The following is a 27367-nucleotide window of genomic DNA, read 5'->3' as shown; positions in this document are numbered from 1 at the left end:
GGCTTATATATGGACAAGTGGTGCCTGGTGTGGGATTTAGGGCTCCGTTGAGGCTTTGCTGTAGTTCTGCAAACCCAGCCTGTAGTCCTCCCATCCTTACATAGCAGGGGGAGAAAGGCTGGTGCTGCTGTGGGGAGGGTTGGTTTGGGATGTCCCACCACAGGCAGAGCCATTGGCAGGACCAGCACAGGGTGGTTTGTCCCCTTGTGTCATAGGATCCTTTGTGGAAGGGACCTTAAAGCTCATCTGGCTCCAACCCCCTGGCACAGGCAGGGACACCTTCCACTAGAGCAGGATGCTCCAAGCCCCTGTGTCCAGCCTGGCCTTGAGCACTGCCAGGGATGGGGCAGCCACAACCTTGCTGGCCCCAAAGCCTTGGGGAAGAACAGAGGCAGGAGGAAGGTCTCAGAGAAGGTGTGTGTTGATCTAAGAGGTGTGTACTGGAGCCTGGGGAGCTGATTCAAGCCTGGGAAGAAGTGGGGCATGCAGTGGAGGACTACGGGGCATGTCCTACCTAGTGCTCTGCAGGAAAAACACCCCCATTGAGACCCATTCAACCAGCAGGCAATGAGAAATGGCCCAAAGTCCCTTTATAGAAGGGGAATAGAGTCCCCATTGGCTTTGGGGAGTGGGTGAGGAGGGCCAGTGGGAGATGTCTGAGCGTGAGGTGGAGGATGCTGGTTTTGGTTTACGCTCCCGTCTCTGGGTTTTGCAGCAAATGTGTAATAAAGTCTATTTTAGGACCCGGAGCACATCTGTGATTTTCTTTCACGCTTGCCTTTTTATAGAGAGTGTGAACCAAACATGCCAGTGTGTGACTGCAGTTCCCAGTCTAATAGGAAAGAAGAGCATAGGTGGGAGTTGGAACCCTTTCCCCCCCCACTCCAGCTATGTTAACACCTTGAGAGTGAGTTTCTATGTCAAATACCTTGTACCTGGCTCCAGCTGGCACCAGATTTTGCTTCCATTGATGTGACCAAACCCTACAGCAGCGAGGGTTGGGGTTGGGGGATCTCTGTTCTGCTTCCAAACAGTGTGGATTTCAATTGAGTGACTTTGTTTCATGGCTGGAATTTATGGTGTTTGTTTAACCTGATAAGGACCAGTTCCCCTTTAGCAGCTCGTGTGCGACCACAGAGACATCAAGAGGCTCAAATGGGGAACCTGGAGCTGCAAAAGGCTCTTTCCCACTGCTGCAGTCCTGTATGGATGCCCTTACCCTGGAAAATAGGGACATGGGGGTTGGAACTCGATGATCTTAAGGTTCTTTCCAACCCTAACCATCCTATGGGAGTTTCTCAGGTCCCTGTACCCATCTCTTTAACCTTTCACAGCAGTGTCCTAACCATAGCCTTACTCCTGGAAATAGCTCAACCATTTGGCTATAAATACATAAAACTCAAACAAAAACCTCCTTTCCCTTCACTGGACAAGCAGCTGCATGAAAGATTCATGTGTGTAGTTAAAGTTTGGAGAGGTTGGGAATCGCTGTAAGGGGGGGATTGGAGAGCACTGGTCAAACATTAATGGGAAATGGGGCTGCCAGTTAAACCTGTGCTGTGCAGAAACTTCCCAGTGGGGAGGAACACGTGTCTCGAGGCTGTGTTTTATTCATCACTCAGCATCATTTGTGCCTCCAGTTGCATAGAAGAGTAATAATGATAGTGTGGGCTGTGTGGGGAAGGTCCGGAGCTGCAGCTGAAGGCATGGCAATCTGCTTTTAACAACCAAAACTGTAAAAGCAAACAGGCTGGCTATTAATAGCAAGCTTTTCAGCTTTGCCTCTGATTTCATCCTGTTGCCTTTGGGTTGTGCACTTCCTTTCCGAGTAAAACTGCCGCTTTCTGGCTGTGACCGTTGATCTCCTCTCTAAGGGAGAGGTTTCTGTGTTAATACCAGTTAGCAGCCAAGCTGCTAGAGACTGTTGGTGGCTTCTGTAAGCCAGGAGGAACCATCGCACCAAAGTTAGTTGTTGTCCTGCCAGTGGCCAAGTTTGAGGCGATGCAGGATGGGTCCATGTGAGCATCCTCCTCCCGTGGTACCCACACTTCTTGCATCTCTTATCTGCAGAGATATGCAACAGGAAAGCATCATCTGGCTGCTAGTTCCTCGTGGTGTGGGACTGTGTATCCCCTTGGGGGACATTAACCCACTGTCCTTGTGGGGTGGACAAGGAACGTGGGCATGGGGTGGCTGAGTGCACTGTTAACCCCTTTGCCCTGCCCTGGCAGCATTTGCTTGGGGGTTTCTAAGGGAGTTTCCTGTATGTATGTAGCTGTGTGTAGGAGGTGGGTGCTGGGCCTGGAGGGTGCTGTGGAGGTTTTCCTGGGTGAGTTTCCCAGCTTGGATGGTGGCTTTGGTGCCCTTCTCCCCTAAAGTGTCCTCTGAGCCCCACTGAGCCCTGCCCAGGGAAGTGGGTTAGGCTGTGGAAGGAGCAGGCAGCTGCTTTTGCCCTATGCCCAGACATCTTATCCCATAGTGAACTTAGAAAACACTAATCTATGGGTTCAGATTTAAATCTGCTTCTCATTGTCCATCCCATGGCCATCTCTTCAGCCTGGGGAAGAGAAGGCTCTTAAAGGGAGACCTGAGAGCAGCTCCAGTGCCTAAAGGGGCTGCAGGAAAGCTGGAGAGGAGCTTGGGACAAGGGATGTAGGGACAGGCCGAGGGGAATGGCTTTAAGCTGCCAGAAGGGAGACTGAGCTGAGCTCTTAGGCAGAAGCTGTTCCCTGTGAGGGTGCTGAGGCGCTGGCACAGGGTGCCCAGAGAAGCTGTGGCTGCCCCATCCCTCGCAGGGGTTATTTGGTGTTTCCCCTTGTTAACCTGGAGCTTTGCAGCTTTTTCTACCTGTGGGGCCATGCAGAGGCTGATCCCAGCAGCTGAGGGTGCTGGGCTGTGGTTCTTTGCTGCCCATTGGTGATGAACCACTGTGTTGAGAAGCCTGACGCTGCTGGGTGGTTGTTAGCAGTGATGCCGCATGAAGGATGCGTCCGTGGAGATGCTGTGCTCAGACTGTGTCTTCCTCTTGGGGACACCGTGCTGGTTAGAAAGTGTGTCCTGCTCCCTGGAAATAGGGAACAGGGACCCTGCTGCTCATGTTGCTGATGACTATAAGCCATTTCTTTTCTTTTCCATAGTTTTGCTCTCCTGGGTCTCCTGCACCCTTTTTGCAGGCTGGCCCTACAGCTACAAGGCAGTCCCTGCTGCTTTCAGTGTAACCATCACACTGCAGCTTGCTGAGTTGCTTTGAATTATCGAGTATCCCACCAGTGGCTTGTTCACTACTTGGCTACCATTTGATTTGGGCACTTAGCATTTGGCTTTTTGCAATAAACTTCACTCCAAGACTTGTGCATGGAGCTGTTAACACGGATTGCCATCACCCTTACAGGGTAGGAGGGTGATGTTGGTACTGCAGGGGATGGGCATGCTGTTTTAAGCTTGGTTTACTAACTTGTAGCCTGGGGAAACAGTGAAACTTCCCTGCTTTAAAAGGTCTCCTGCCTTTTCCCAGCTCCTGTCTGGCTGCTGCATCAGGAAAAGCCTGTTCTGCCCACAGGCTGCAGTGACTTCAATATATATGTGCATTAAATATACATGTATACAATGTGTATGCATTAATTATGTATATGTGCAATATATAGGTGCATTAAATACGTATTTTTGTATATGGGCTCTTTCTTGGGATAATTTGTAGAATCCCGTAGCTTTAGTCATTCAGTTTGAGGTGGAATTCCAGCTGAAGCCAGTTTAATCTAAAGGCATGCCTGCTCTTGACATCCAGTTGTAATGGATAGCGGCTGTGGTTCAGAGATGTTTGTCCTGCTCTCCTTACTGAAAGCCTAATGCACTTAGTTCAGATCCGGCTGTTTGTCAAGGGCTCTTTCCTCTCCTCCTGCAGCAGAAAGGAGGGATGAGCACCCGCCAGGCCCTCATAGCCAGGTAGTTTGAGAGCAGATCAGGCTCCTTGGTGTTTCTCACAACTCAAACAGGTTTCCTGTCAAGCTCCTTTGTGGCCTTGGATGAGTAATGCTTTGCTGTGTGCTTTTCCCTTGTGATTGCAGCTGAATTGTGCAGCATCTATAGGTGAAAGGGCCCTTGGGCTTGGTAATTCCTAGCTGTGTATTTTCAAAGGGGCAGCAAGCTGTCTTTATGTCTGGCCTATCTTAAAGCACGCTGTATACCTTCATAAGGTGATATAAAGCTATTAAAGCAGGAAGCAGAGGCAACACTCACTTGGTAGATGTAATTTGTTTGCAGTATTGTGGCAGAGGCACTGATTTGCAAGCCAGAGGGATGCTATTTGTCTTGTTAAGGCTCTAGAAGAGCTGAGTAAGATGCGCAACAGGCCAGACTATGCTATTTGAAGCTGCTTTTTCCCTTTCTTTGGTATTGCAATCCAAGATCTTTTCAGCAGTAATAAAACCCAAGCACCAACAGGCTGCAGTGATGGCTTAAAAGGGAAAAAATCATGATAAAATCTCACTGCTGGGAAATTAAATGCAGGGAAAACACAAAATGCACTTTGTGAGCAGCCCTGCCACCTTTTGGGGTGATTTCTGGGGAATTCCTTCCCAGTGTTCACACAAAGCCAAGCTACCTGTAGTGCCCTGAGCACTGCATTGGGGCTGCACTGGGGGTACCTGCTCAAAGCAGGCTTGCTGTTATATGGGCTGCAAAGCCAAGCTTAGAATGCAATAGTGATTGATTTCTAATGTTTTAGTGGTGTTTTGCATGTCAGTCTTGTTCACTCCGAGTTGTGGATGTGTTATTCCTATTTATTTAGCCCTTTACTTCCAGCTCACCTTTTCTTACACATGTTTGCTGAGGGAGTGCACTAGAATTAGCTGTGATACCCAGAGGGCATCATCCTTGCATCAGCCAAATCAATACTCTCAAGCACATAGAATCAACCAGGTTGTAAAATACCTTTAGGATCATCAAGCCTAACCTTTACCCCAGCTCTGCCAAGCCCACCACTAAACCATATCACTAAGACATTGTTTCTGCGGGGTGGTTTCCTCCTGGGCAGTTGAATGGATGGAAGTGGGACTTTCCACTTGACAAGTACCATTCCAGTAAGTGCTGGGTGGGAGGATCAGATGTGCAAAGAGAGGAAACATTGGGTTTGAGCTTGTCTTGTAACTGTGAGGGTAGGAACGCCATGATCCCAGTGTTTAGGGAAAGCAGTGGATGGGGATGGCTGTGAATCATCTCCCAGGATGCTGCCCTGTTCTGCAGCTGATGGACCACACTGAAACCCTTTGAGCACCAAGCCCAGCATCCTGGGGCTGTCCCAGACCTTGCCTCCATGTCCCTGTGGATAAGTGGATTTTCTTCCCACTGCAAAATGCAGTGCTGGTGTTGCTCAGTGCGGGTGCTTGGTCAGCCTCAGGCAGGTTGTGCTTCACTGGGGCTGCTCTGCAGCCGCTTCACCCAGCCTGGCAGGAGCACGAGCCAAAAGGATTTCCTGAAGATAAACAGTTCAAGACCACATGTTGAGGATTTCTGTCCTGACTGGGTGGATTGCACTGATTCAGTATCCTTGTGTAACTGTGCCTGCAGCCCCAGGGGTGAAACTGCTGGTTACTGCAGTATCTGGACATAAAATGCTCCCAGGGAGATCTAGGGCTGGTTTTGGATGTGGAACAATGGGTGAAGTAGGTGATTTCTCCTTCTCTTCACCTTTTATCTCCTGCTACTTCTGTAAAGACATTTCTCTGCAGTAGAGCACAGGGTGGGTTAGAAAAATGGAACTTTTTGGGTTTTTTTGAGTTGAAAAACTTTATCTGAATGGAGGGGCTGGGACCTTTGGGTACCCATTGTAGTACTGGTGATGATCACCCCATGATGCTGGTGTGGGGCTCAGTCATCTCATGATGCCTGGACCTGCCCTCCCATCCCTCTGGGTACATGGGAAGTAGGACATCCTCCCTGCAGAAAGTTTTACCTGGGGGATGCAGGTTGGGCAGCCCTGGGTACCAGCTTCTGGGCTGCTGCAGTGATAGCATCTGCAGCATCGGCCCCTGTTGGTGAGCATCCTTGCTTCCATAAGGAAAGGGAGGAAACTGCTTTGGGAAATGGGTTCCTCACTGGTCATTCGTTAGCCTGGCTCTGAAATGATGGGAAAACTTAAGGGGCAAAATACTTGTAGGAGGCAGAGGTCAGAGTAAAGCCTGGCTGGGCTGGGATGCACAACATGGTATTTAGGGTGCATTTTTGTCTCCGGAGCTGAAGAGCTCAGGCTTTGGAGGACCAGAAGGCAATGGGAAAACCATCAAATTACAGCTCTGCTGGCTGATGTAAGCTGGACAACTGCAAACTTAGAGGTTTTTTTTTTCCAGTTTGCTCTTATTTTAGCTTTTGCCAGGGCAAATCACTGCTCTGCAGAGCTTGTGCCCTGCTAAAATAGCTGCCGATGAGCAGGCATATGCGCACAGCTTGAGCAGGAGGTTCGGAGATGGGAAGACCTCGTTGTATTTGCTTTGTGACCTCTGCAAAACATTTGGCTCTTGTTCAATGTCCTTTTTCAGTTCTCGAGTTTGAAGTGTTCCTGTGAGCCTGAATTCTCAATGCTGGCAGCGTGCTGCTCGGACTTTTCCTTTGGACTGCCAAGAACAAAACCACTCTGCCTGTATTCCAAGATGAGCAAAGGGGAAGAAAGAGTTGAGATCCTGAAAACTTCCAGAGGTTGGATGCTTTGAAGCAGGAGCAAGAGATTTCCCATAAGCCAGCAGCACTGAAATGATGCTGTCCCAGCAGATGGCTGCTGGCTTTGGTGTATGGCTTTCTGCATCGTATGTGAATCTGACAGCAAACGGAAGCTGTGATCCATAAGGAGAGGGCTGGACCATGCTGTAAATGTGTTATCTAGGGAAAGAAACTTGTATTTCCTCTCTCCACCCTTCCTAAATGTTTCAAGGAGCCCTTTCCCCTGTTCCCTCCGCCCTGCCCTGTCTGTCTCTGCTTTTATCAGTGCCTTTATTTGTCCAAGTTAGCTTTTCCAGGAAACTCAGCCTGGTTGGGCTCTGCTGTTCTCCAGCCCATCGTCCTTGGTGAAGGTGACCTTCCTGCATGCCCATATAGTGAAACAGCATGTCCAAGGGACAGGGCAGACAAGGGGACAGGCTCTGGCCAGGGCTACTTGCGTCAATGGATGCACTTCAACTGGTATTAAGGATGTGGCAGTGTGGGTTGATAATGCTGCAAGAAAGCTGGAGAGGGGCTTGGGACAAGGGATGTAGGGACAGGCCAAGGGGAATGGCTTTAACCTGCCTGAGGGGAGACTGAGATGAGCTCTTAGGCAGAAGCTCTTCCCTGTGAGGGTGCTGAGGCGCTGGCACAGGGTGCCCAGAGAAGCTGTGGCTGCCCCATCCCTGGCAGTGTTCAAGGGCAGGTTGGACACAGGGGCTTGGAGCAAGCTGCTCTAGTGGAAGGGGTCCCTGCCCGTGGCAGGGGTTGGACCTGGAGGAGCTTTGAGGTCGTCTTTAAGGTGCAGAGGAGAAGCCGAGCAGCCAGGCTGCTCCTGCGCTCCCCTGCCTTGCAGAGCAGCACGGGCAGAGCCTCTGACATTGAACTGGGACCTTTGGCTTTTGTGGCTGGAGCCAAACCCTTTAAGGTCCCTTCCAACCCAACCAATTCTATGGTTCTGTTGTTTTCTGTTGTCTCCCCTTTGCTCTTGCGTGTTGTTCTGCTTTGTCTGGGGATCACATGGGTTTCTTCTGCTTAGGGATGAGCAGCAGAAGTCCTCTCCAGTGGGAGGTGAGCTTGGAGCTGTGTTCACCTTCAACCCTTTCTCTTAGACCTGCGGACTCTTTGTATTTGAAGTGCACTGTTTTTCTGTCCCAGAGGGCTGTGCGTGTTATTGACCCTTTCCCATAGGGGAGGGCACTGGGGTTGATCCCGATCGATGGAATTCTCTCTCTACATCAGGACATCTCACTAAAAGTGTGGTCGCTGTGGGTAAGCATAGACCGAGACGTTGAATTATTAAGGCTTTACTCAGAGCATCGCCTGTACTTGCACTGAAATGACTAAGGACAAAGAGGGAAAGAAACATTGGCAGGAATCTAATTGAATTCAATAGATACTGGGTGGGCAATGAGGTCGCTGTGCTGGGAGAGGCTTTTCCAGGGCAGTTTGGGGATGCGATGTTAAATGTATGGAGGCTTTTTAGCCTTGTGGATGTGTTCTCCGTGGTGGCTCTGCACTAAAGGAGCCGGGAGCTGGAACAGGCTGTGTTTGGAGGTGGTGTTATTTCTGCAGGCTTTTTTGGTAAACCAGGTCGTCTTCTCAACTACTTCTGTGATAAATGGAGCAATACGGGAGTGATTTGGCTTTAAACCATTCACGAGTTCTAAACTGTGTAATGTGATTGAATCTTTCCCCTTGCATCTATTTAATATAAGCTGTGATTTCATTGAGAGGGCTGAGCTTTGCGCTCGTACTGTATAATTACCTCTTGTTTTAGCAGATGACTCCTTTGAAATGCCTGTGGTTTGTATTAGGCCTTATTTTCCCTCTGTGTTATTTAGTGTTTACTTTGCTGCTTGAAGATATCGCCAGCAAACAGGAAAGGAGTTCCTTTTGCTCAGTTCGTTCTCATTTAGGTGCTTTCTGAGACTGCAGTAAAGGGAACGATGGGGATATGTCTTTTTCTGCCACTGTATCTCTGGAAACAGGGCCAGCAGGTAGCACAGACATTTGTTTTCCATATGGGGGATATAATTAAACCCTGTGTTTTGTAGCTGCCCTAGAAATAGCTCACTTCAAGTGGCTTCTTGTCAGCGGCGGCTGCAGAGCGCGGGTTCACCTCTCCTGTTGAACTCGGTCTCACTCCATTAATTTTTACCCAGGTTTGCTAATTTTTACCCAGTTCTGCAGCTTTCCTGAGTGCCAGGTCCTGTGCCTGCTGCTGTGATGGATTCCCAGAAATATGGGGAAAGAGGAGCTTTTCCAGGCAGGAGCTGCTGTGCTGGGGCAGGACATCCATGTGGGAAAGGGGCATGAAGGGAGGCTTGTCTAAGCTCGAGCAAAGAATCTGGGGAGTGGTGTGGGCTGTGAACGTAATTCTGCCATCTCTGTGTGATGCTCCAGCGACTTCAAGTCATAAATGATGCTGGGTCATTAGTTGCATCCATTGGCTTTTATAGCCCTGATCTGGTGCCCTTTAAATCGTACCTGTTCCTGACTCCTCAAGAATAGCTTATAGCAAAATGCCAAGCCTCAGTTGGCCTATTGATGTGTGTTGATGGGCTTTTTAAATGCGGACAAGGTACAAGAGCATTATCCCACATGCCCTCTTTTCAGAACTGCTGCTTTGGGCAATAAATGAGCTTTATACCGCGTTGAAAGCACAGGGAAGTTGGGTTACATGGAGATACTTAACAGGAATATGTTCTGTATCTGGATTTATCCATGGCGTGAGGAGGGATGTAGTACAGCGGCACTCTGCCCTGCTGTGTGTGCCTGCGTCAGTGGCGATGATGCTGTTATTGATTACTGCAGCCGGGGCACCTGGTCCTGCTTGAGGTGTGCAGTGAGGATTGATGGTGAGCTGCCAGTTCGAGAGGATGCTCCTGGCAGGACAGCATCACTACCCTCATCTTTACCTCCTGTGATTTGTGTTTCACTCTGTAGGTGTTGTCTTCCAGCTGAGCTCCTTCAGGGGACATCTGGTTTGGATGCCTTCTTGAATGATTAACTCAGTGATGGATTGGCTGAGATGCTGAGGGAGTGGAACAGGAGCCCTGAACTGAACCTTGAATTGCTGTAGGAGAGACCTGCATCCTTAGGGCTGTTCTTCAGGTGATGCAGGCAGGCCAGTGGCTCTTCTCAAGAGCAACCTCCTCCTCTCCATCCTTTTGATTCCTGGGGTGTGTGGTGTCTCTGGGGTGCTGTTGGGAGCTCATCTGGGTTACTGGGGCTCCCAACAGCACCCCCAGACCCTCATGTGAGCAGTCTGACACCACTCATCCCTATGGATCACTCTGGTCTCCCAGCGCTCCTGTGTACACCGTGCCTGAGGCACAGGGAGGTGATGCAGGTGTATGGGGGGAGCACAGTCCTGTTTCCCTCCAGTAATCCTTTTGGCAGGCTTGGCTCTAAACAGCAGAAGAAACTGGCTTTTGCTTGCACGAGCTGACCCTTGTGCTGTGGACCATGGGCTTTATAAAGCCCCGCAGGCAACGAGGCTGCTGTTTGAATTGGATCCAAGAAATATTTTCTTCCTTTTTTTTTTTTCTATCAGAATTAATTTTTTTGATGAAAAGCAGCTGGGAAAAGTCTCTAAATCCTCCCCCTGCTGATCTGCATGGGTTATGGTTTTCCCCAAAGCCTCGCAGTTACTCCCTAAATCTCCTCTTAGGTCTCCGCTGAGAGCTGTTATTAAGACTTAGCAGTCTATTAGTGAGCTGTTGGAGGTGGGCTTGTCAAAGTAAGAGCTTTTAATTGCTGAGCTGAGCCGGCACCTTGTGCAGGGCTGTGGGATGGTGGAGAGAGTGGGGAGTGAAATGCCAGGGGAGGTGGTGGGAGTCTGGGTAGACCAGAGAGTGAGGACTTGTCCCTGTACCGCCAGTGCAGAGGGCTCCGGTGCACCATGGATCTCTGTGGGATGTGCTTCATAGAATCCCAGACTGGTTTGTGCTAGAAGGGACCTCAAAGCTCCTCCAGCTCCAACCCCTGCCGCGGGCAGGGACCCCTTCCACTAGAGCAGCTTGCTCCAAGCCCCTGTGTCCAACCTGCCCTTGAACACTGCCAGGGATGGGGCAGCCACAGCTTCTCTGGGCACCCTGTGCCAGCGCCTCAGCACCCTCACAGGGAAGAGCTTCTGCCTAAGAGCTCATCTCAGTCTCCCCTCGGGCAGGTTAAAGCCATTCCCCTTGGCCTGTCCCTACATCCCTTGTCCCAAGCCCCTCTCCAGGTTTCCTGCAGCCCCTTCAGGCACTGGAGCTGCTCTCAGGTCTCCCCTTCAGGAGCCTTCTCTTGTCCAGGCTGACCCAGCCCAGCTCTCTCAGCCTGGCTCCAGAGCAGAGCTGCTCCAGCCCTCGCAGCATCTCCGTGGCCTCCTCTGGACTCCAGCAGCTCCGTGTCCATAACTGAAGGGGAGTTGAGGGGTGAAAGCCCTGGGACTTCACATCTCCAGGTTTTCCATGGCTATTTATGGATACTCCTGCCCGGTGAATCCCTGTGTATGTATTTCCAGGACTGTTTTAACCACAGCTCTGTTGTTCCCATGTCAATACCTGTGTTGGGCAAACCCTCACCCTTCCCATCACCCTGCCGGCAGCATGGCAGGGAAGCTCTCATTTCCTCCCCATGCTGGAGGGATGCTTGCCAGGCATGAGCCTGGCTCCAGCTCCTGCCTGGGGATGTGACAGGGACTTCATGCTTGGGGACAGTCTGTCCCTGCTCCCCAGCGCTGCTGTGGCATGGATGAATGGCTCTGGCTTTCACTCCCGGGGTGCATGTTGGCAGGACCAATAGCTGCGACATCCGTAATGCAGCAGATGCATCAGGGAACCTTTTTGGGGTCTAGTTTCTCATTCAGATGTGCTGTTTGCTGCTGTGGGTAGTGGTGATGAGGCTGGGAGGGTGGTGCCTGTGCTGGGCGGGTGGCGTTCCCTAACTGGGATCCAGATGTGCCTGGTCCATGTTTGGGGCCAGCCAGATGTGCCCAGTGGAGATGGGAGCTGCCTGGGTGCTGGTGTCTGCTGCAGGCTCTACATCCAGGAGATGTAGGGACATGGTGTAGGGCTGCAAGAAGCTTTGTTCTTCTGCTCCTAGCATCATCCCCTGGAGGCTTGAGGATGCTGTAGTGTGTAAAAGCACTGCTGTGATTAAAGGTGCTGCAGACATTGGTGGGGAGCCAGGGAAAGGAAGAGCTACTGCTTCCTTTGGGCAGATCCTGCTCCTGGAGCAGCCAGATCCATTCAATTGCCACTGCTCCAGGTACACGGACAGGGCTTAGGTTTTTACCTTTTAATTTGTTTAGGCTTTTCCTTTTGGTGTTTTACCCTTTCCCAAGCATCTCTCCCAGGCCTTGCTGCTCAGCATGGCTTTTGAGAGTGCCTTTTCTCTAGCTGGGTTTCACTTGACAAGCTCCCTGCAATGGGCCCTTTGGATAACCAGGATGCTGAGCCGGAGCCAGGGCTGAGCCCATGATGGGCAGCTGACACAGGGCAGGGATTTGGCATTTGTGGCAGCTGCCCTGGTGGGCTTTCAAAGCAAACAAGCTCTAGGGTTGAAGATTAATGATTAAGTGGAGAACAAACAGTGTCTGCCCGTGCTTTAGCAGCCGTGTCACCTGTTTATGCCCTTGAACCATGAACAGTGACAAATCCTCTCATGTTCTAAAATCCACAACTCTAAAACCCCCTTAGTTTGGCCTAAGATCACGCTTTGTAAGTGTTCTAAGGCCACGCTTTGTAAGTTTAAGTTTGACCTTGCAATAGACTTCCTGGTGCCAGCTCTCCTCCCTTGGCTGTGAGCATCTGTGGCAGGGACATTTGTTGTATGCGAGGTGGTACCTGGACAGAATGAAAAGCTGGTTTTTAACGTATTGCAGTTTTGTTGCTTTTCAAAGGAGGCTTTTCCAGTCCTCAGGGGGCCTCGAGGGTGCTGGAAGCTGATGGAAACAGAGCCCATGGTGATGGGCTCCTGTAAAGCCGCTTTGCTTCCCTTCTAAGGTTGTTCTGCTGCAGTTCCCCTCGTCCTTCCCGTGGTGCTGCAGGGCAGCAAGCCCAGGTTATCACTCACTGGTGACATCTTCTGCTTTAAAATAAACCCCCAGTAAGAGAAGCGGGCACTGCTGGCACCCCACATGTCTTTTGGGAAGCTTGGGATGTGAAACAGCTTTGTTAGTTCTGGTTTTATTGGAGATATTACAATAGCAGAAGTGCACCTTTTTTAAGGCTAGATCCCAGTTCTTTGAGCACCGGAGTGGTGTTGGGATGTTTAGGGTGGACTTGAGGATTTGACAGGAAAGCAAGCGTAAAGGAGGGTGCAGTTCCCATTGTACCCATGAGGTCCAGGTTTTAAAGCCTGTGTAGAGACCCAAGGGCTCTGCAGGTTGGATCTAGGAAGAGATGTGTAGCAGGTAAATTATATTCCTCATGACTTAAAGTGCTTGGTCAAGGTATATTCTCCTCTGAGAAGGAAAACTCGCCTGGCAGATGGGCACAGCCTGCAATCATGGCATCATGGAAAGTGTCCCTGCCCATGGCAGGGGGTTGGAACTGGGAGATCTTTAAAGTCCTTTGCAACCCAGGCCATTCTGTGATTAGCTGCCCTGCGTAGGGCAGGAGCACAGTGAACACGAGCAGGGACTTGTCCTGGTGGGATGTAGCATGGGCTGTTCCTGGGGGGGGGTCAGTGGCTGAGCAGTGGTGGGGACCCCAGGTTGTAGGCTTGGTATTGTATTGGTTTTGCTTTATGACCTTATGTGTGCTTCTGCTCTCCATCCTTTTGCAGGAGCAGAGAAGGGAACTTTTAAGGTTCCAGCCACCTTATTTCCAGTGAACACTGCGGTGCATTCAGCTAGAAGCCATTAATGCAAATACTTGACCTTTTTTTTTGAGCTAAAAGCTGATTTTCCCCTTTCCTGTTGCCCCGCAGTGTGCTGGGGAGGAGAAGCGGGTCGGTACACGCACCGTGGTGGTCGGGCACCGGCCGGTCTTGGAAACAGATGCGTACGTGGCACAGAAGTTCTGTGACAACAGGATTGTCTCCTCCAAGGTGAGCTTGATCCCCTTGTCCAGAGTAACTTAGGGACTCTGGATTCCTCAAGGATGGGTGGCAGGGTCTCTTTGCAAGTGGAGCAGCCTGGTACGTACTGTACACCACAGCTCCAGCCTCTCTATTGGTCTCTTTTCCTTCCTATCAATCCCAGTGGGGGTGTGTACAAGTTCCTTTCTTCTGGGCTGGATGAGGGCAAAGCACATGGACACATTGGGTTTATGGGGTTGGGTTGGTTTGATTTGGGTTTTCCTTTTAAATGTCTCCTGGCATTCCCTTTGGGAAGAGAGGACAGGTTAAGTGTAACGCAGCATGAGGCGCCAGCAGCTCAGATTTGCAGAAGGCAGTGGGAATGCTATTTTATAAATGGAGAGGAAAACACAATTCCCTTATTTCTTTTTTTGTTCCATGGATTATTTTTTTTCTCTCCTGAGATAGGACAAAAATAACCATGCTCTGTTTATCCCTTGGGATGAAAGGGGAAACATTCAGACAGTATTAATGCAGCTTTTGTTTATGGTGGAGAGCTGCGATGACACCCATCTGCCTTCTGCTTAGCTTTTTCTTTCCATGACATTCATGAAGCTGTTTCAAAAGCTTCGAAGCCAATTTGAGGGAAATATCAAACAAGTGGCATCCCATATTGTCAACACAGCTGGATACAGATTATGTCGCTTAGGATTCAGGATGCTCGGCATGCAGTCAGGCTTCGGTTTCATGTCCTTGAGCTGTAAGGGGGGTTTTCCTTCTCCTTTCCTTTTTTATACAGCTTGGATCTTATTTGTATTTATGTCTGTGCTGTCTCAGCTTATGCTGAGGAAAGGTTTTACATGTTTAACTTGTGTAGCACTCCCATTGATGCTTCCCTGGCACACAAGAGGGTCCTTCCTGTTTCAGTTCCCTCTCTGACAATGCTTTGCTTTAGCACTAATTCTGCTTCTTCCCTGGTTTATTCTTGAATGTGGTGTCCTTGCTGTTTTTTCTCCATTTACATTTGCTGGGTATGGACTCTTCTTACCTGACCACTCTTTTCTTATCAAATGGACACTGGTCTTAAGACTTAGCTGCTTATTACTGCTTGAGGCAGACTGAAAGATCAGGTATTAGACCCATTATCTTTCACGTTGTTCTTAAGTTCCACATGTTCTCCAAAGCAAATGATTCAGCAGCCTTCTTAAAATGATAATGAGCCACAATCTAATAAAACATTTATGTGGGCAACAGGGCTTTCTTTTAATGGAAAGCAGCCCTAAGATGGGTTTTGGAATCTCAGCAGTGTGCGTTGCCTCTTCATGAAATCAGATCTACCTAGAAGCTGTCTGCTGGAACAGATCCTGGTTTTATCTTCCCTTCACCATCTCCAGCCATGTGCTTTGGGTTATTTTGACAAAAGAGATATAGTTGCCTGCTTTAAAGCAAAGAAACAAAGCTGTGAGACACCCCCAATGTTTAAGGATCCAACAGAGAGGGCTGGACCTGGATGTAGAAGCAGGAGCTCAGTGGTACCCATCATGCTCCTGGTTTTGAAGCAGGGACCTGGACCTTTCCCTGGAGCACACCAGACACGTTGCTGTGGTGCTCCTCGCTGGGTTAAAGCACCAACCCCTTTCCTGTTCTGTGCAGATGCTTCCCCTTTTGTAGCTGTAGTGCCTTGGTCTGTTGGTGACCCCCCTTGTCTCCCTGCAGTACACCCTCTGGAACTTCCTCCCGAAGAACCTGTTCGAGCAGTTTAGAAGAATTGCCAACTTCTACTTCCTCATCATCTTCCTCGTGCAGGTAAGAGCTTTGCCAGGGGTGGCTTTCATGCACGCACAGCTTGAACAAGAATGGAGGTTCAAAAGTGGCCGTGGTGCTTAGAAAGAGATGTTTGGGCTCTTTTTCAGTTGGAAGCTCTGTTACAATTGAGGCACACCAAGCATTAAGGAGTTGGGGACTGCCTGAGATGATGTTTGACTGCTACAACAATCAAAAAGCTATGATAACTTTTTCAGTGTTGAGATCAGTCAACTGGTGACAATATATTTGATGCTACAGAATTAAGGTCTAGTTTTTTGGTCACCTTTATTACTTCTGTTGTGTTTTCCCAAGTTATGTGATATCTGTATATCTTGGTTATAGGGAGTTTCCAGGCAAGCAGAAGAGACAGGCTATACTCAGGCAAATGCATAGCTTGAGCTTTGGGAAGGTGAAGCTGCTTTAGGGCTGAAGACAGGCATTAGAACACTACCCGAGCAAATTAAATGGCACTGTGGGGCTACTAAGCAGCCTGCTGTTAGATGGACTTCTCTGGGGTTTGGTGCTTCATATCTGGGGTATCACTGTCTTCTAGGCTGTGTGTTTAAGAGATGACTGTCTAAAGTGCTTTATCCTTGCTGTAAAGAGTTATGATTGGTAGTCATTTTGGTGGCTGCTGCAGAGGGGGGATCCCGGGATAACGGCCATGGATGGCTCATCCTGGCAGCATCACATGAAAGGCTGATCTTCCCGGCATCATCTGGCTCACCTCCATCTCCTGATTCCACTGGCCTTGCTCCATTTTGTCAGGCTGAATTTGTAATCTGCCTTGAACCCAAGTGATGCCCTGGAGTTGGGGTGTCCTTTTTGTGTAGCTGGTCATTTAGTGGTGCAGTGTCATGTTTTATCTTCGACCCTCTGGCCGTGAAGAACATGGGATGTTCTTGTTTTAGACTTCCAAAATCAGTTGCAGTTCAGCTTCTTGCCCATTTTAAGCACAGGTTTATGCAGGTGAGAAGAGCCTGGCTTTCCCTCCTTGGTTTTATTCTGTGGGCACCTTTAAAATAGGGAAGCAACCCTCATGCTCTATTAGAGAAACGACAAACCCAAGTGAACTAAACCCAACCTGACAGCACTAATACACTTGCTGCTGTATAGAGTAACCGACTGCCCCTGGGTGCTTGTTGTTCTGGGATGCCACTTGCCTTAAAAAAAGCACTCAAGGCCACTCCATTCACTTAAAATACCAAGGGTTATAGCTCAATAAATGGTATCTATAGCTTAAATGTTGCTGCTTATCTTTAAATTAATGGAATTGCCCTATGTGCTGCATGAGAAGTATCACAGCGCTTGGGGGTTGCTTGGTGCATCTGCTCTACCTGCTGCTGAAACCCTTTATCAAAATGGCAATCAATGATTCCAAATGCAGCTCTTGTTTTAGAGAGAGGAAGTACATGCATTAAACATAAAACACCTATAGGACACTAACAATACTGCTTGGTTCATCTACTGCAACGCTCAGAGGAAACTGAGAGTAAGCTCCTGGTGGAAGAGGCTGGTTTGGAGTAAGCACAGTCCAAGTGTGTTTGTAGGCAGACCAAGCTGATGGCAGAAAGTTAATTTAGGAGGTGCCAGGGATGAAAAATGTCCCTTGTGGTTGATGGAGGTGACTTCTGGACTGTGTTTTCTAGTCTCCTAAACAATGAGTTAGGAAGAAACTATTAAATAACAAGATTTTGTCACTTTTAAGTGGATCCAAATGCAGCTGCTGAAGTCCTGAAACAGCTCAAAAATAGCTTCAAAGGAGTCTGCCTTTGATGTTCTGGCTTGTTGCTTCTGCGTCCCTCGGCTTTCTACCAGCCACAAAGGGGAAGAGCAGTATTCAGCCACGGGATGTGCTGGGAATGCAGTGTCCAAACACATAAATGAGTTATTCCAGGGACTTCATCTCATGTTTGTGCTCCTGTGTCTATAAAACAGTGTTTGTGTGGACAGAAATCATTTGGTCAAGCAAAATACATACAACTGTGTCTTCAGTGCCTTTGTCTTTGTCAGCTAAAAGCCAAAGTTCCTTTGGTATTCCCAAGATCCGACTTGCCTATATTTCAGTGATGCCACCCTGGTGACTGGCCATTACATGTGCTGTGTGCCATGTGTCCATGGATCTATCCTCGCTTGAGGTTGTTATTCCAAAGTCTTGTTTCTACCTTTACACCAATTGGAATGAGCCAGGGCTTTGTGTTCCTGGAAGTATTTGTTGTGCTTATCTTGGTTCATACTTAACTCATACACCCCTTACCTGGCTGCTTCTTGGGGTGTATTCCTTCCACTTCAATACCTTCTGGTTCTTCTTGCTGTGGCTGCAGTACTGCAGGGTAGCCTTGCAGAGTACAGGGTTAAAATCCATGTAGCTTCCTGCCAGCTGATAAGAGCAGCCCTGTCCTTAGCACAGCTTTCTGCAGGCAGCCCAAAACAATACATGTACAGATGCTGCTGTTTGTGAGCCTGCCAGGGAAGTGCAAACAAGCAGAGGCAGACAAAGCCCCTTTGTGGGCACACAAAGCCTCTCCACTGAGGTTCCCCCTCTCCACAGCTCTCACCATCTGCCTCTTGTGCTCCCATCCTCTGCAGAGACAGCAGGAAAATGGCCAAATGAAGGGGGAGCAGGAGGGCAGCTTGTCCTCCCCTTACGTTATTCCCTCCTAGTTATGAGCCTGTTCTTGTGTTCATACCCTTCAGGCCAGCTCATGATACAGTCAGAACCTGCAGCCCGAAGGTTTAGTTAATGATGAAGGAGCCTGGATTTGCTGCTTGAGTGCCACACTGAGCTCAGGAAGGATCCAGCTATCTACCCCCGAGGCAGTCGCTGTGCTTAAATCATGCTCAGAACTCCAAATTGGAGAGCTTGAAGGCAAAGTGTGGATTTCTGTTTTACTTAATATTCGGGTTCCATTCTGCAGTGTATTTCATAGGTCATTTGGGCTGATGCATGTTATTTTTAACCTCTGAGTGTTGATAGTTCAAGGCAATGGGTATTGTCCTCCCTCTCATAACCAGGTGTGTTTTAGGTTTCAGATGTGCTCCATCTTCACTATTAAAGAGCAGAAACAACCCTCCTGTGGCTCAGTGAGAAATTAGGGTGTTTCTCCCTTCATTCATTGCTTCTGCCTCTGCCCATCCTCCTTCCTTGCTTCAGTCCTCTGCAGAGCACCCCATGGTGGGAGCAGGCTTGTTGGCATCCGCACTTTGAATACTTGTGCTTATGTAGCCCATCTTCATTAGCCCATTCATCCAGGCTTTTGTTTCCCACTAGAGCAAGGTCAAATGTAGGTTTTAAGCTACTTCTGATAGGGATTTTCCCACCCAAGGATATCCCATGGTCTTCAGGAGGAGGTGGTAGAGATGGAGGAGAGCACTCCTGGGGACGCTTGCGTGATCCCTTCTCATGTGCCCTTTCCTTCTCTGATGGGTTGTTACGTACACCCAGTGGGACAAGCACCATTCTTCCTGTTACCAGAGTTCTTGCTGCTTCTGCTTCCTGCAACCCACTTGTCAGCAGTACATTTCTTCTCTCTGCAGGTGATAGTGGACACCCCGACCAGCCCGGTGACCAGTGGCCTCCCTCTCTTCTTCGTCATCACTGTCACAGCTATCAAACAGGTACCAGTGTCAGCATGGGGAGAGGAAGATGCTCTTTGGGACTTGTGGTAGGGGAAAACCATGAATGTGTGTCTGAATACACTCTGAAGTCGCCAAAATGGGCTGATAGGTTTGGTGAACCCTTGTCAGGAGGTGAGGCATGTCTGCTGGTGCTTTGCAAGAGAGGCTGCAGAGCACCAGTTGAGTGTGGTTATTGGTATCTCTTGGCGATATGAAGCATCTCTGTAGGCACTGTTGTAAGCAAACTGTGAGGGTCAGTAAAGGTTACAGCTGAATTTTTCTTCTCTCTTTAGATGCACTCTCTGAGTCTTTGCAGAGCCACACTCTAAATGTAGCCCACACTCTGCTCCCATGGTGGTAAATGGAAAGGACAGTTTCTGTTCAGCCACTCAGCTGCTGAAAACGTGTGTCCTCATCTTGTTGGTGTTAAAAGCCCTTTTTCCTCCCACTGTATGGACGTGGGCCATTAAAAATATCCTCTACAGGGGGATTGAATGACAAAAGAAGCTTCTTCTACAGGGGTCAGAAAGGGAGAGCAGGAGTAAAGCCCATTTGCTTCCAATCTGAATGTTTCATTCTTTCACTAAGGACTGAAGAGGAAGAGTCTCATCCTGCGTTACCATAGGGAAGAGTTGCAGGGTGCTAAGTGTATTATTCATATTATCAGCCTGTTCTTGCCAACGTTGAGGATAATAGCAACACGTTACAGTGGCTGAGCTGCTCGTTGCATGCACTGCATATAGATTGTGTGTGTTATTTTTAATCTGTTCTGAATCTGTCAAATATGCATATGAAGTTATTAAAATAAATTGATTCAGTCTGAGCCACTTTGGTGGATGCTTTGTCACGCACGAAGGAGGTCTGAGGGCTGCTTGGTTTATTCATTGTTTTAATATCTCTCCTCTCCATCCCTACTCATCCTCTTGTGTTAGCTTGCTTCCTCATGAGTTTGTGTCGCCTGTGTTTGCGTGCCTAGGGATACGAGGACTGGCTGAGGCACAGAGCTGACAACGAAGTGAACAAAAGCAATGTGTTCATTGTGGAAAATGCAAAGCAAGTGCGGAAGGAGAGTGAAAAAATCAAGGTAACTCTTCACAGAGAAACTCGTGTGTGGGTATCACTGAAGCCGATGGCAACGCGAGGGTGTGGAAACGGGAGCAGGGAGGAGGGATGCGCTGAGGTTAGAGCTGCCCCAGTGAGCTCACTGTCAGGTGAGGTGCTCCAGGAGCTGTTCCTGGTTCAAGAGAGAAGCTGCCTTTTGTTTGATTGCTTTTGAAAAGCTGTCTCACAAAAGCTGTACCGGGGCTGACAAGTGACAGATCCGTCAGCGCTCTGCGCTTCCCCGGGACAGGCAGTCCTCTTTCATTTCCAGCTCTCCCAAGGACACCAGGAAAGTACACTTAGCTTTGACATTAATTTATCACATCGCACTTCAGACAAGTGCAGTCTCTTGCTCTATAAAGATTTAGCAGAGGAATAAACACTGTGCCACGTGGGCACTGTGAGCTGGATGGACCTATTGGGCTGTACAGTGATGCTCGGGGACCGACATGCCTCTTCAATCCTGATTTCCCTTTTAGCCAACATCGTTTCTTCTAGGTTTTGAGAGAAGCTAAATCTGCGACCATCTATTGACAACAGTAAAGCTCTTCATCTAAAAAGCTTCCTTTTCTCCAGGTTGGAGACATAGTAGAAGTGAAAGCAGATGAGACCTTCCCCTGTGACTTGATATTTCTGGCCTCGAGCAGCACTGATGGGACGTGTTATGTCACTACAGCCAGCCTCGATGGCGAGTCCAATTTCAAGGTGATGGGAATGGATGGGGCAGAGTTTGAGAGGTGATGCTTGGAGGTAGTGGGGGCCTGGAGCTGAAGGCGTGCTGGTAGAGGGTTTGTGTGTGTGTAAGTGGTGGGTGCTCCCACGGAGCCCATCCCCGTGGCTGTATTTAACAGCTCTTCCCTCTGTCTGCTCCCTGTACGTCAGCACCGAGGGCCCCTGGGGGTTGTTTTCTGCTTTATCTCCACCAGCCATTTCTGCTGATACTGCCCCAAATGGCACTGATGTTCATTGAGGCAGCTTCACTGCCTTGTGCCCATCATGGGAAGTGTGTTAGTGCTTCTCTGCTCCAGCCCCGTGTTGGTAAAGCAGTGCCTGCAGCTGCTTCAGCTCCCTTTCCAGGACATGCCAATGTGTTTGGTGCTTAACTCAGCTTTCCCAGTGCGGTCAGGGACTTTTTGAGGCAGTATTTCCAGATCCGTTTGGGGAATTCTTCACCAGCGTGAGAAGAACATCGCCTCTGGGGTTTTTTGTTCTCCCTTTCTCTGAATCAGGCCCTGGAATTTAATACCAGTCTCGCTCAGGATGGATCTCCTCCTCAGCTTTAATTCCTTTATTCATGCCGCCTTCTCTAACCTGGGGAAAGAAGCAGTAACAGCAAAAAACCCTGATAGGCATCAGAAGGCATGAACATTTCATTGCACTTGTGTGTCAGAAATACTTACTCCTGCAGTTGCTAGTGTCTGTATGAGACTGGAAGGTACTTCAAAATGACCTGATTCATTCCAGCACGCTCTGAAGTCGGTGGGAATGCTGTTATCAATCTGATGAGTATGGTACGGGCTCTGTGGCTTGTCTCTTTATGGGTGGCTGTTAATCAGTGCTGGAAATCCTGTGTAGGAGCTGGTGCAGTGCTGGTGCACCAGACTGGTTCCACTAGTGAAGTGGAGCTTTGAAGTGGCTTGAGGCTGGGAATAGATAACCATGTTAAACAGGCAATGGCTTACTTGTGTCAGGTGTATTGTATGCCTGAGCTCGCACAACCTCAGAGTCTTGATTGTTACTGACTTTTGAGTCCCAAGTGCAGTGCAGAATTGCTGTATCAAGCACTGCAGTCGGTTTTCTTCTTGGTTTCTGGATTCCTGTAGATGACTGGGAGCTGTCTCCTGTTTCTTGATGAGATGAAGAGGAAGGGCATAGAAAAGGTGGTGCTGTTTGGGGAAATAGGTTTAACATGAGGAACCAGGGTTTGCTGCACAAAGAGGGTCAGGGAAGCATGGCCCAAACCTCATCTGCACTGGTATCCGCTGGCCACCTGGTGGGGATTTTTGTTTTTGGGACATGTCAGGTCAAAGATGTGGGAAGGATGCCTGATTAGGTGAAACTGGAGCAGAACTATAGAGGGGATCTTGTCAGGGCTCTTTGAAGCACAAATCCTCAGTCATAGGTTACCTAAAAGAACATGTGCTTTCTAAATCCATTAAGGGACCCAGGGTGTAGAGATTGTGGAGCTGAAGCTTTCAAGTCCCACTTGGTAATTGCACAGCATCCATGGTGACAGCAGCATCACCCCCCCCAAAAGGGCAGGGTTTGGTACCGGGCACAGCTTTGCATCATGTTTCCCAAACCCCATGGTTTATACCAGAGGTGTTTGTGTGTTTGTGTCTCTGCTTCCCATACAAAAAGCCAGGCAGGCTCCCACACCAGCACAAAGGTGGGCATTGCTGATGCCATGACCACAGTGCGTGGAGCGTAACGGTCCCCCTGGGATGCGGACGTAAGGAGCGGAGGAGCTTTGTGATGGATTTGTTGCTGGGGAGGGATGGATGGAGGCAGCCTGCCGTGCAGCCGCCGTGACTTGGAGCTCTGAGTAGCTCCTATAAATAGAGCCCGGGAGGCAGCGAGCGGATCCTTTGTGGGCTTTCCAGTTAATTGTGAGAGATGAACCTTCGCAACAGCGGCTGCTAAAAATAGGCTGGAGTCTGACAGCGCTCTGCCTGGTCCCTGTGCGCCCGAGCTGCTGTCTGGTTACCCTCAGGAGCATCGGATCAGTGGTCCCCGGGGGCACCTGCAGCATCACCCCACCCTAGGGACAAGCCATAGATGCTCTGCTTCTGGTGCACGCCTTCCTCAGCAGCTCATTCCCTCTGTGGATTCTCTTAAACTTACAGACTTCAGTCTATCACTGAGAGATGCTCTGTGGGAGCAGGGTGAGGGTTTGGGTGAGCTGCTGGTGCTGACAAGGCTTTGCTGGTGGTGTTTTAAGTAATGGGGTATAAAACCTGGCCATTGGGTTGCTGGGGGCTCGTGGTGACGCTGTGCTTCTCTGCCCAGACTCACTATGCAGTGCGGGATACCACTGTGCTCTGCACGGATGAAGCCATCGACACCCTCACTGCTACGATTGAGTGTGAACAGCCACAGCCTGACCTCTACAAGTAAGTCTGCCTGTCCTGCCCCTCCTGCCCTGCAGCTGCCTGGTGTCATCTCCCCACAGACACCTGAGTACCACCAGTTAGGGGATCTAATAAAGGGGGAATGGCTTTAAGATGAAAGAGAGGAGATTGAGCTCTTAGGCAGAAGCTCTTCCCTGTGAGGGTGCTGAGGCGCTGGCACAGGGTGCCCAGAGAAGCTGTGGCTGCCCCATCCCTGGCAGTGTTCAAGGGCAGGTTGGACACAGGGGCTTGGAGCAAGCTGCTTTAGTGGAAGGTGTCCCTGCCCATGGCAGGGGTTGGAGCTGGAGGAGCTTTGAGGTCCCTCCAACACAAACCAGGCTGGGGTTCTGTGAAGTTCCAATTCAACAAAGCGAAGGGTGTTTTCATCAGAGACCAAAAGGTTCCCAAGGCAGTGATAAGCTGCCAGGCTTCTTCCATATGAGGATGGTGAAGCGGACACTGCGCTGCTTCAGGGCTTGGTTCCTTTGCAGCAAATCCTCCCTGATGCAGCACTTAGCATGATGGAATGAGCTATTCTTTGTTGGCTCAGCTGGGGTCGTGGTCCATGTGTCCATCCTCAGGCCACTCTGCTTCCCAATTAAAATGCACTGGGCTGAATGACTTCCAGGATAATTGGTCCTTGTGGTTAAATCCCTTGAAGGAGGGTTGCTGGGTTCTGTGCTCTGTAATGGGGATGTGCTGGGGTGCACCGACATGGTCAGGTACTGCTGCTGCTACCGGCTATCCCTGGCCATGAGGGCTGTGTGGCTTCTCCCTGCCCTGCACGCAGCCACCCTGCTGAAGCATTGAACCTCAAATGCACATGTTTGTGTTTGCTTCCATCTCCTTACTTCTGTTTAGTGTGTTTCTGGTAGCTCTTTGTGAGGTGTTTGTAATATAAGTTCCTCATGTTTTTATTGCAGGTTTGTTGGAAGAATCATCATCTACAGAAGTAACCAAGAGCCCGTAGCCAGGTTGGTCTTGCAGCCCTCTCACTGGCCCTTCTCAAAGAGGTTGCAATTTCAAGGATCTGAACTTGTGCTGCCATCATTAGGGTTCTTCTTTAACCCTAAATGGTGGCTTTTACTTTAACCACTCCCGGTATTTCATTACTAAGGGAGGCCTGTAGTCAACCTCTCCACTTACTACCCTGCTGTGATTTGTTTGAACCCCTCTTGGGGAAGGACCACCGGTAATGTCCTCCCTGCTGGTGGGGAACAAATCTACCAGGCAATTGCCAAATGCTGTTACTCAAAGGGAAGCAGAAACTTAAACTTCACAGTGTTTCAGGTAAAATATAAGCAAATTATGTTTGTAAGTCACCAAACCCCAGAATGATGCTGGGTGTGATTTGTGCTGTGGTTTGTCTGTCTGGTCCCTAGAAGCAACAGAGGGTCGTGGGTAGGGGTTTCAAAGAGAACTGAAAACATGAATGGGAGCAAAATAAGCCATCAATTTTGGTGCCATTGATTGGCTGTGTTAGAATGGGACAGGTTTTTGAAGCCTTCCAAATCTGTTTTTTATGTAAGTATGGAACATAGTAGATCTGAACATTTTGCACATATTCCTCAAAAGCCTTATTGATAATCCCCCATTCAATCTGGAACTTTGAGCACCAAGAATAGTCTGTGTGAGATAAAATGGAAATATAAGTATATAAAGAGAGAAAGAAACTCAAGCAATGCCCAAATTAACACACAAATCCAGTAATCGGGTCTAAAGAACATCTGTTTAGCTTTATGGTCTATCTCTGGGTCTAAATTCTAAAGCAGTTTGAATGTCCTATGAGTGATGTAACGCTATAACTTCTTCTACGTTTAGGTCTTTGGGTCCTGAAAACCTGTTGCTGAAAGGTGCTACCCTCAAAAATACCAAGAAGATTTATGGTGAACAGTTATTATTATACCTATTTACATAGTTTGGATAAATAATGGCAAATGTAGGTGTCCATCACTAAATCTGGAGAGGGAATGCAGTTACATTTGGTATGCGAGCTGATTGCAAAGGTGAAGGGGGAAATTGGGAGGTGCTGGTGATACCTGCAGTACTGCCAAGCTGAACAAGCTTTTCTTGTTGCCTGAGATGGGAAAAGCAGGGAATTGATCCCAGATCCTTTGCTGAGAACGTGCTGGGATCACAGTCCCAGACACTTGTGATTGAGGATGCTGCTGCTAGGGAAGACTGAAGGCTTTTCTGACTGTATGTGATCCATAGGCTCCTGCTCAATGCTCTGGGATATATGCAGTTACATTACTTAGCAGCCTTGGAGGTTTCTGTAGCTGAGTGGTTCTTGTGCAGTGCCCCTTTCTAAGACTTGAGTTTCATGTAAATGCTGGTGCCCCATACGTGTAAGTGCAAGCTGGATCCGTCTGAGGCTGCAAGTCCCTTATGAGCCCTGCTTTAATACCCTGTAGGAGTTGCAGTCTATACTGGAATGGAAACGAAAATGGCTTTGAACTACCAAGGGAAGTCTCAGAAACGATCTGCTGTAGAAAAGTGAGTATTTCTCATCTGCAAAAGATGGGTAAAGAGTTTGGGTTTGGTTTGGGTTTTAATGGATGACTTGTAGAGAAGTAATCCCCTAATCTGCTGCCTTTTGTTTCAGGTGCTCTCTGATTGCATAGAAAATCTGTGTATTTGATTAAGTGTTATCTTTCAAGAAGCTGCATCGCTTAATAGCTGTGTTATTTAAGGGAAACAAAGTTAAGAGATGCTAATATACATGAACTGACCCTGAATATCAAAAGCGCTTGTTCTGTAATTCCCTTCTTAAAAGGAAGTCTTGTTCCTGCTGCTTTGCGTGGTTTTCTCTATAAAAATAGCTGCAAGAACTGAAGGACTAAACCTGTTTTTCAGATCTATCAACGCTTTCTTGATAGTGTATTTGTGCATCCTATTGAGCAAGGCCACTGTGTGCACCACTCTGAAGTATGTGTGGCAGAGTAATCCCTTTAATGATGAGCCTTGGTACAACGAAAAGACCAAAAAAGAGAGGGAGACGTTCAAGGTAAGGGGATTTGTGTTTCAGCCCCTCCTCTGGCTTTATTTGGATGGGTTTATTTAGTGTGATAGAGTCTATTGCGAGCCCAGTGAGCCCTGTGGCTGTCGTTTCCTTCTGTCTCTCCTGCTCTTTGTGTTTCTTTCTTGCCTCTCTCGTGTTTGTGCAGTGCAATGCTTGCATGGAGCAAGGCAAAGCATAAATACTCTCTATCATAGAAACACAGCAGCCAATTTAACCTGGATCCTTATCTGAACTCGAGCTATCTTTGAGCTTTGAGTAGGCAAACGTGAATTGGGGTCACGTCAACCAGCTTCCTCAACTTGCTGAGACACAGGCAGTCAAGCCTGAAAGAGTGAGTGGAACTGGATAGAGATTGGTGATTTGATAGATTATTGAGTAGGATTTACAGGGATGTCACTGCATCAGTTGTACCTTTCCGTAGCTTGCTCCTTGTTCCTATTGCTTGATATCAGAATGAGCCTGTACTCTAGTGTATTTTGGAGAGGAATAGAGGAGTATACTTGAATAAAACATTGTTTGATCACTGTTAAGTAGTGAGATGCGCTCTTGTGTTCTACCCTTGTAGATCTGCAGAAGACAGTGAGATTTCTGCATCAAAGGAGATTGGAATTTGGCTTTGTATCTTAGCTGTATTTTCAGGTTTTCTTTTTTCGTTTAACATTAGAGAAAAGCTCTGTAAACCCCCAGAAGTGTTGATGCAAATCACCCCTGAATGGGCACCGACTGCATCGTCTTCTCCTTCTTTTCCATCGCAGGTCCTGCGGATGTTCACAGACTTCTTGTCATTCATGGTCCTCTTCAATTTCATTATCCCAGTCTCCATGTACGTTACGGTGGAGATGCAGAAGTTCTTGGGCTCCTTCTTCATCTCCTGGGACAAGGAGATGTATGATGAGGAAATACAAGAGGGGGCCTTGGTGAACACCTCGGACCTGAACGAAGAGCTTGGGCAGGTCAGAACATTCTCCGTTTGCATCTGCTTGGGTGAAAACATCCTCCCTGATAG

The 27367-nt window shown here is 48.7% G+C and overlaps 1 protein-coding gene across 6 annotated transcripts in view; it reads left to right on the top strand.

Annotated features, from left to right (window-relative positions):
• The window catches only part of ATP11C (ATPase phospholipid transporting 11C), a 120164-nt gene that overhangs the window by 3478 nt on the left and 89319 nt on the right, over positions 1-27367 (top strand). For all 6 annotated transcript variants that reach the window (XM_062627397.1, XM_062627398.1, XM_062627392.1 and 3 more), the window contains exons 2-12: positions 13615-13734; positions 15421-15510; positions 19048-19128; positions 20105-20212; positions 20806-20934; positions 23239-23342; positions 24263-24313; positions 25161-25225; positions 25754-25835; positions 26196-26346; positions 27117-27314. In XM_062627397.1, coding sequence (XP_062483381.1) covers positions 13615-13734; positions 15421-15510; positions 19048-19128; positions 20105-20212; positions 20806-20934; positions 23239-23342; positions 24263-24313; positions 25161-25225; positions 25754-25835; positions 26196-26346; positions 27117-27314 — 1179 coding nt within the window. The remainder of the gene's footprint in view (positions 1-13614; positions 13735-15420; positions 15511-19047; positions 19129-20104; positions 20213-20805; positions 20935-23238; positions 23343-24262; positions 24314-25160; positions 25226-25753; positions 25836-26195; positions 26347-27116; positions 27315-27367) is intronic.

The sequence above is a fragment of the Pezoporus occidentalis genome, unplaced genomic scaffold (genome assembly GCF_034315485.1).
Source record: "Pezoporus occidentalis ecotype Australia unplaced genomic scaffold, CSIRO_AGI_Poc_V1 ctg30, whole genome shotgun sequence".
In the NCBI taxonomy this organism is placed as follows: domain Eukaryota; kingdom Metazoa; phylum Chordata; class Aves; order Psittaciformes; family Psittacidae; genus Pezoporus; species Pezoporus occidentalis.
The sequence above is the reverse complement of the archived record's forward strand: the minus strand, read 5'-3'. Positions and strand labels throughout refer to the sequence as shown.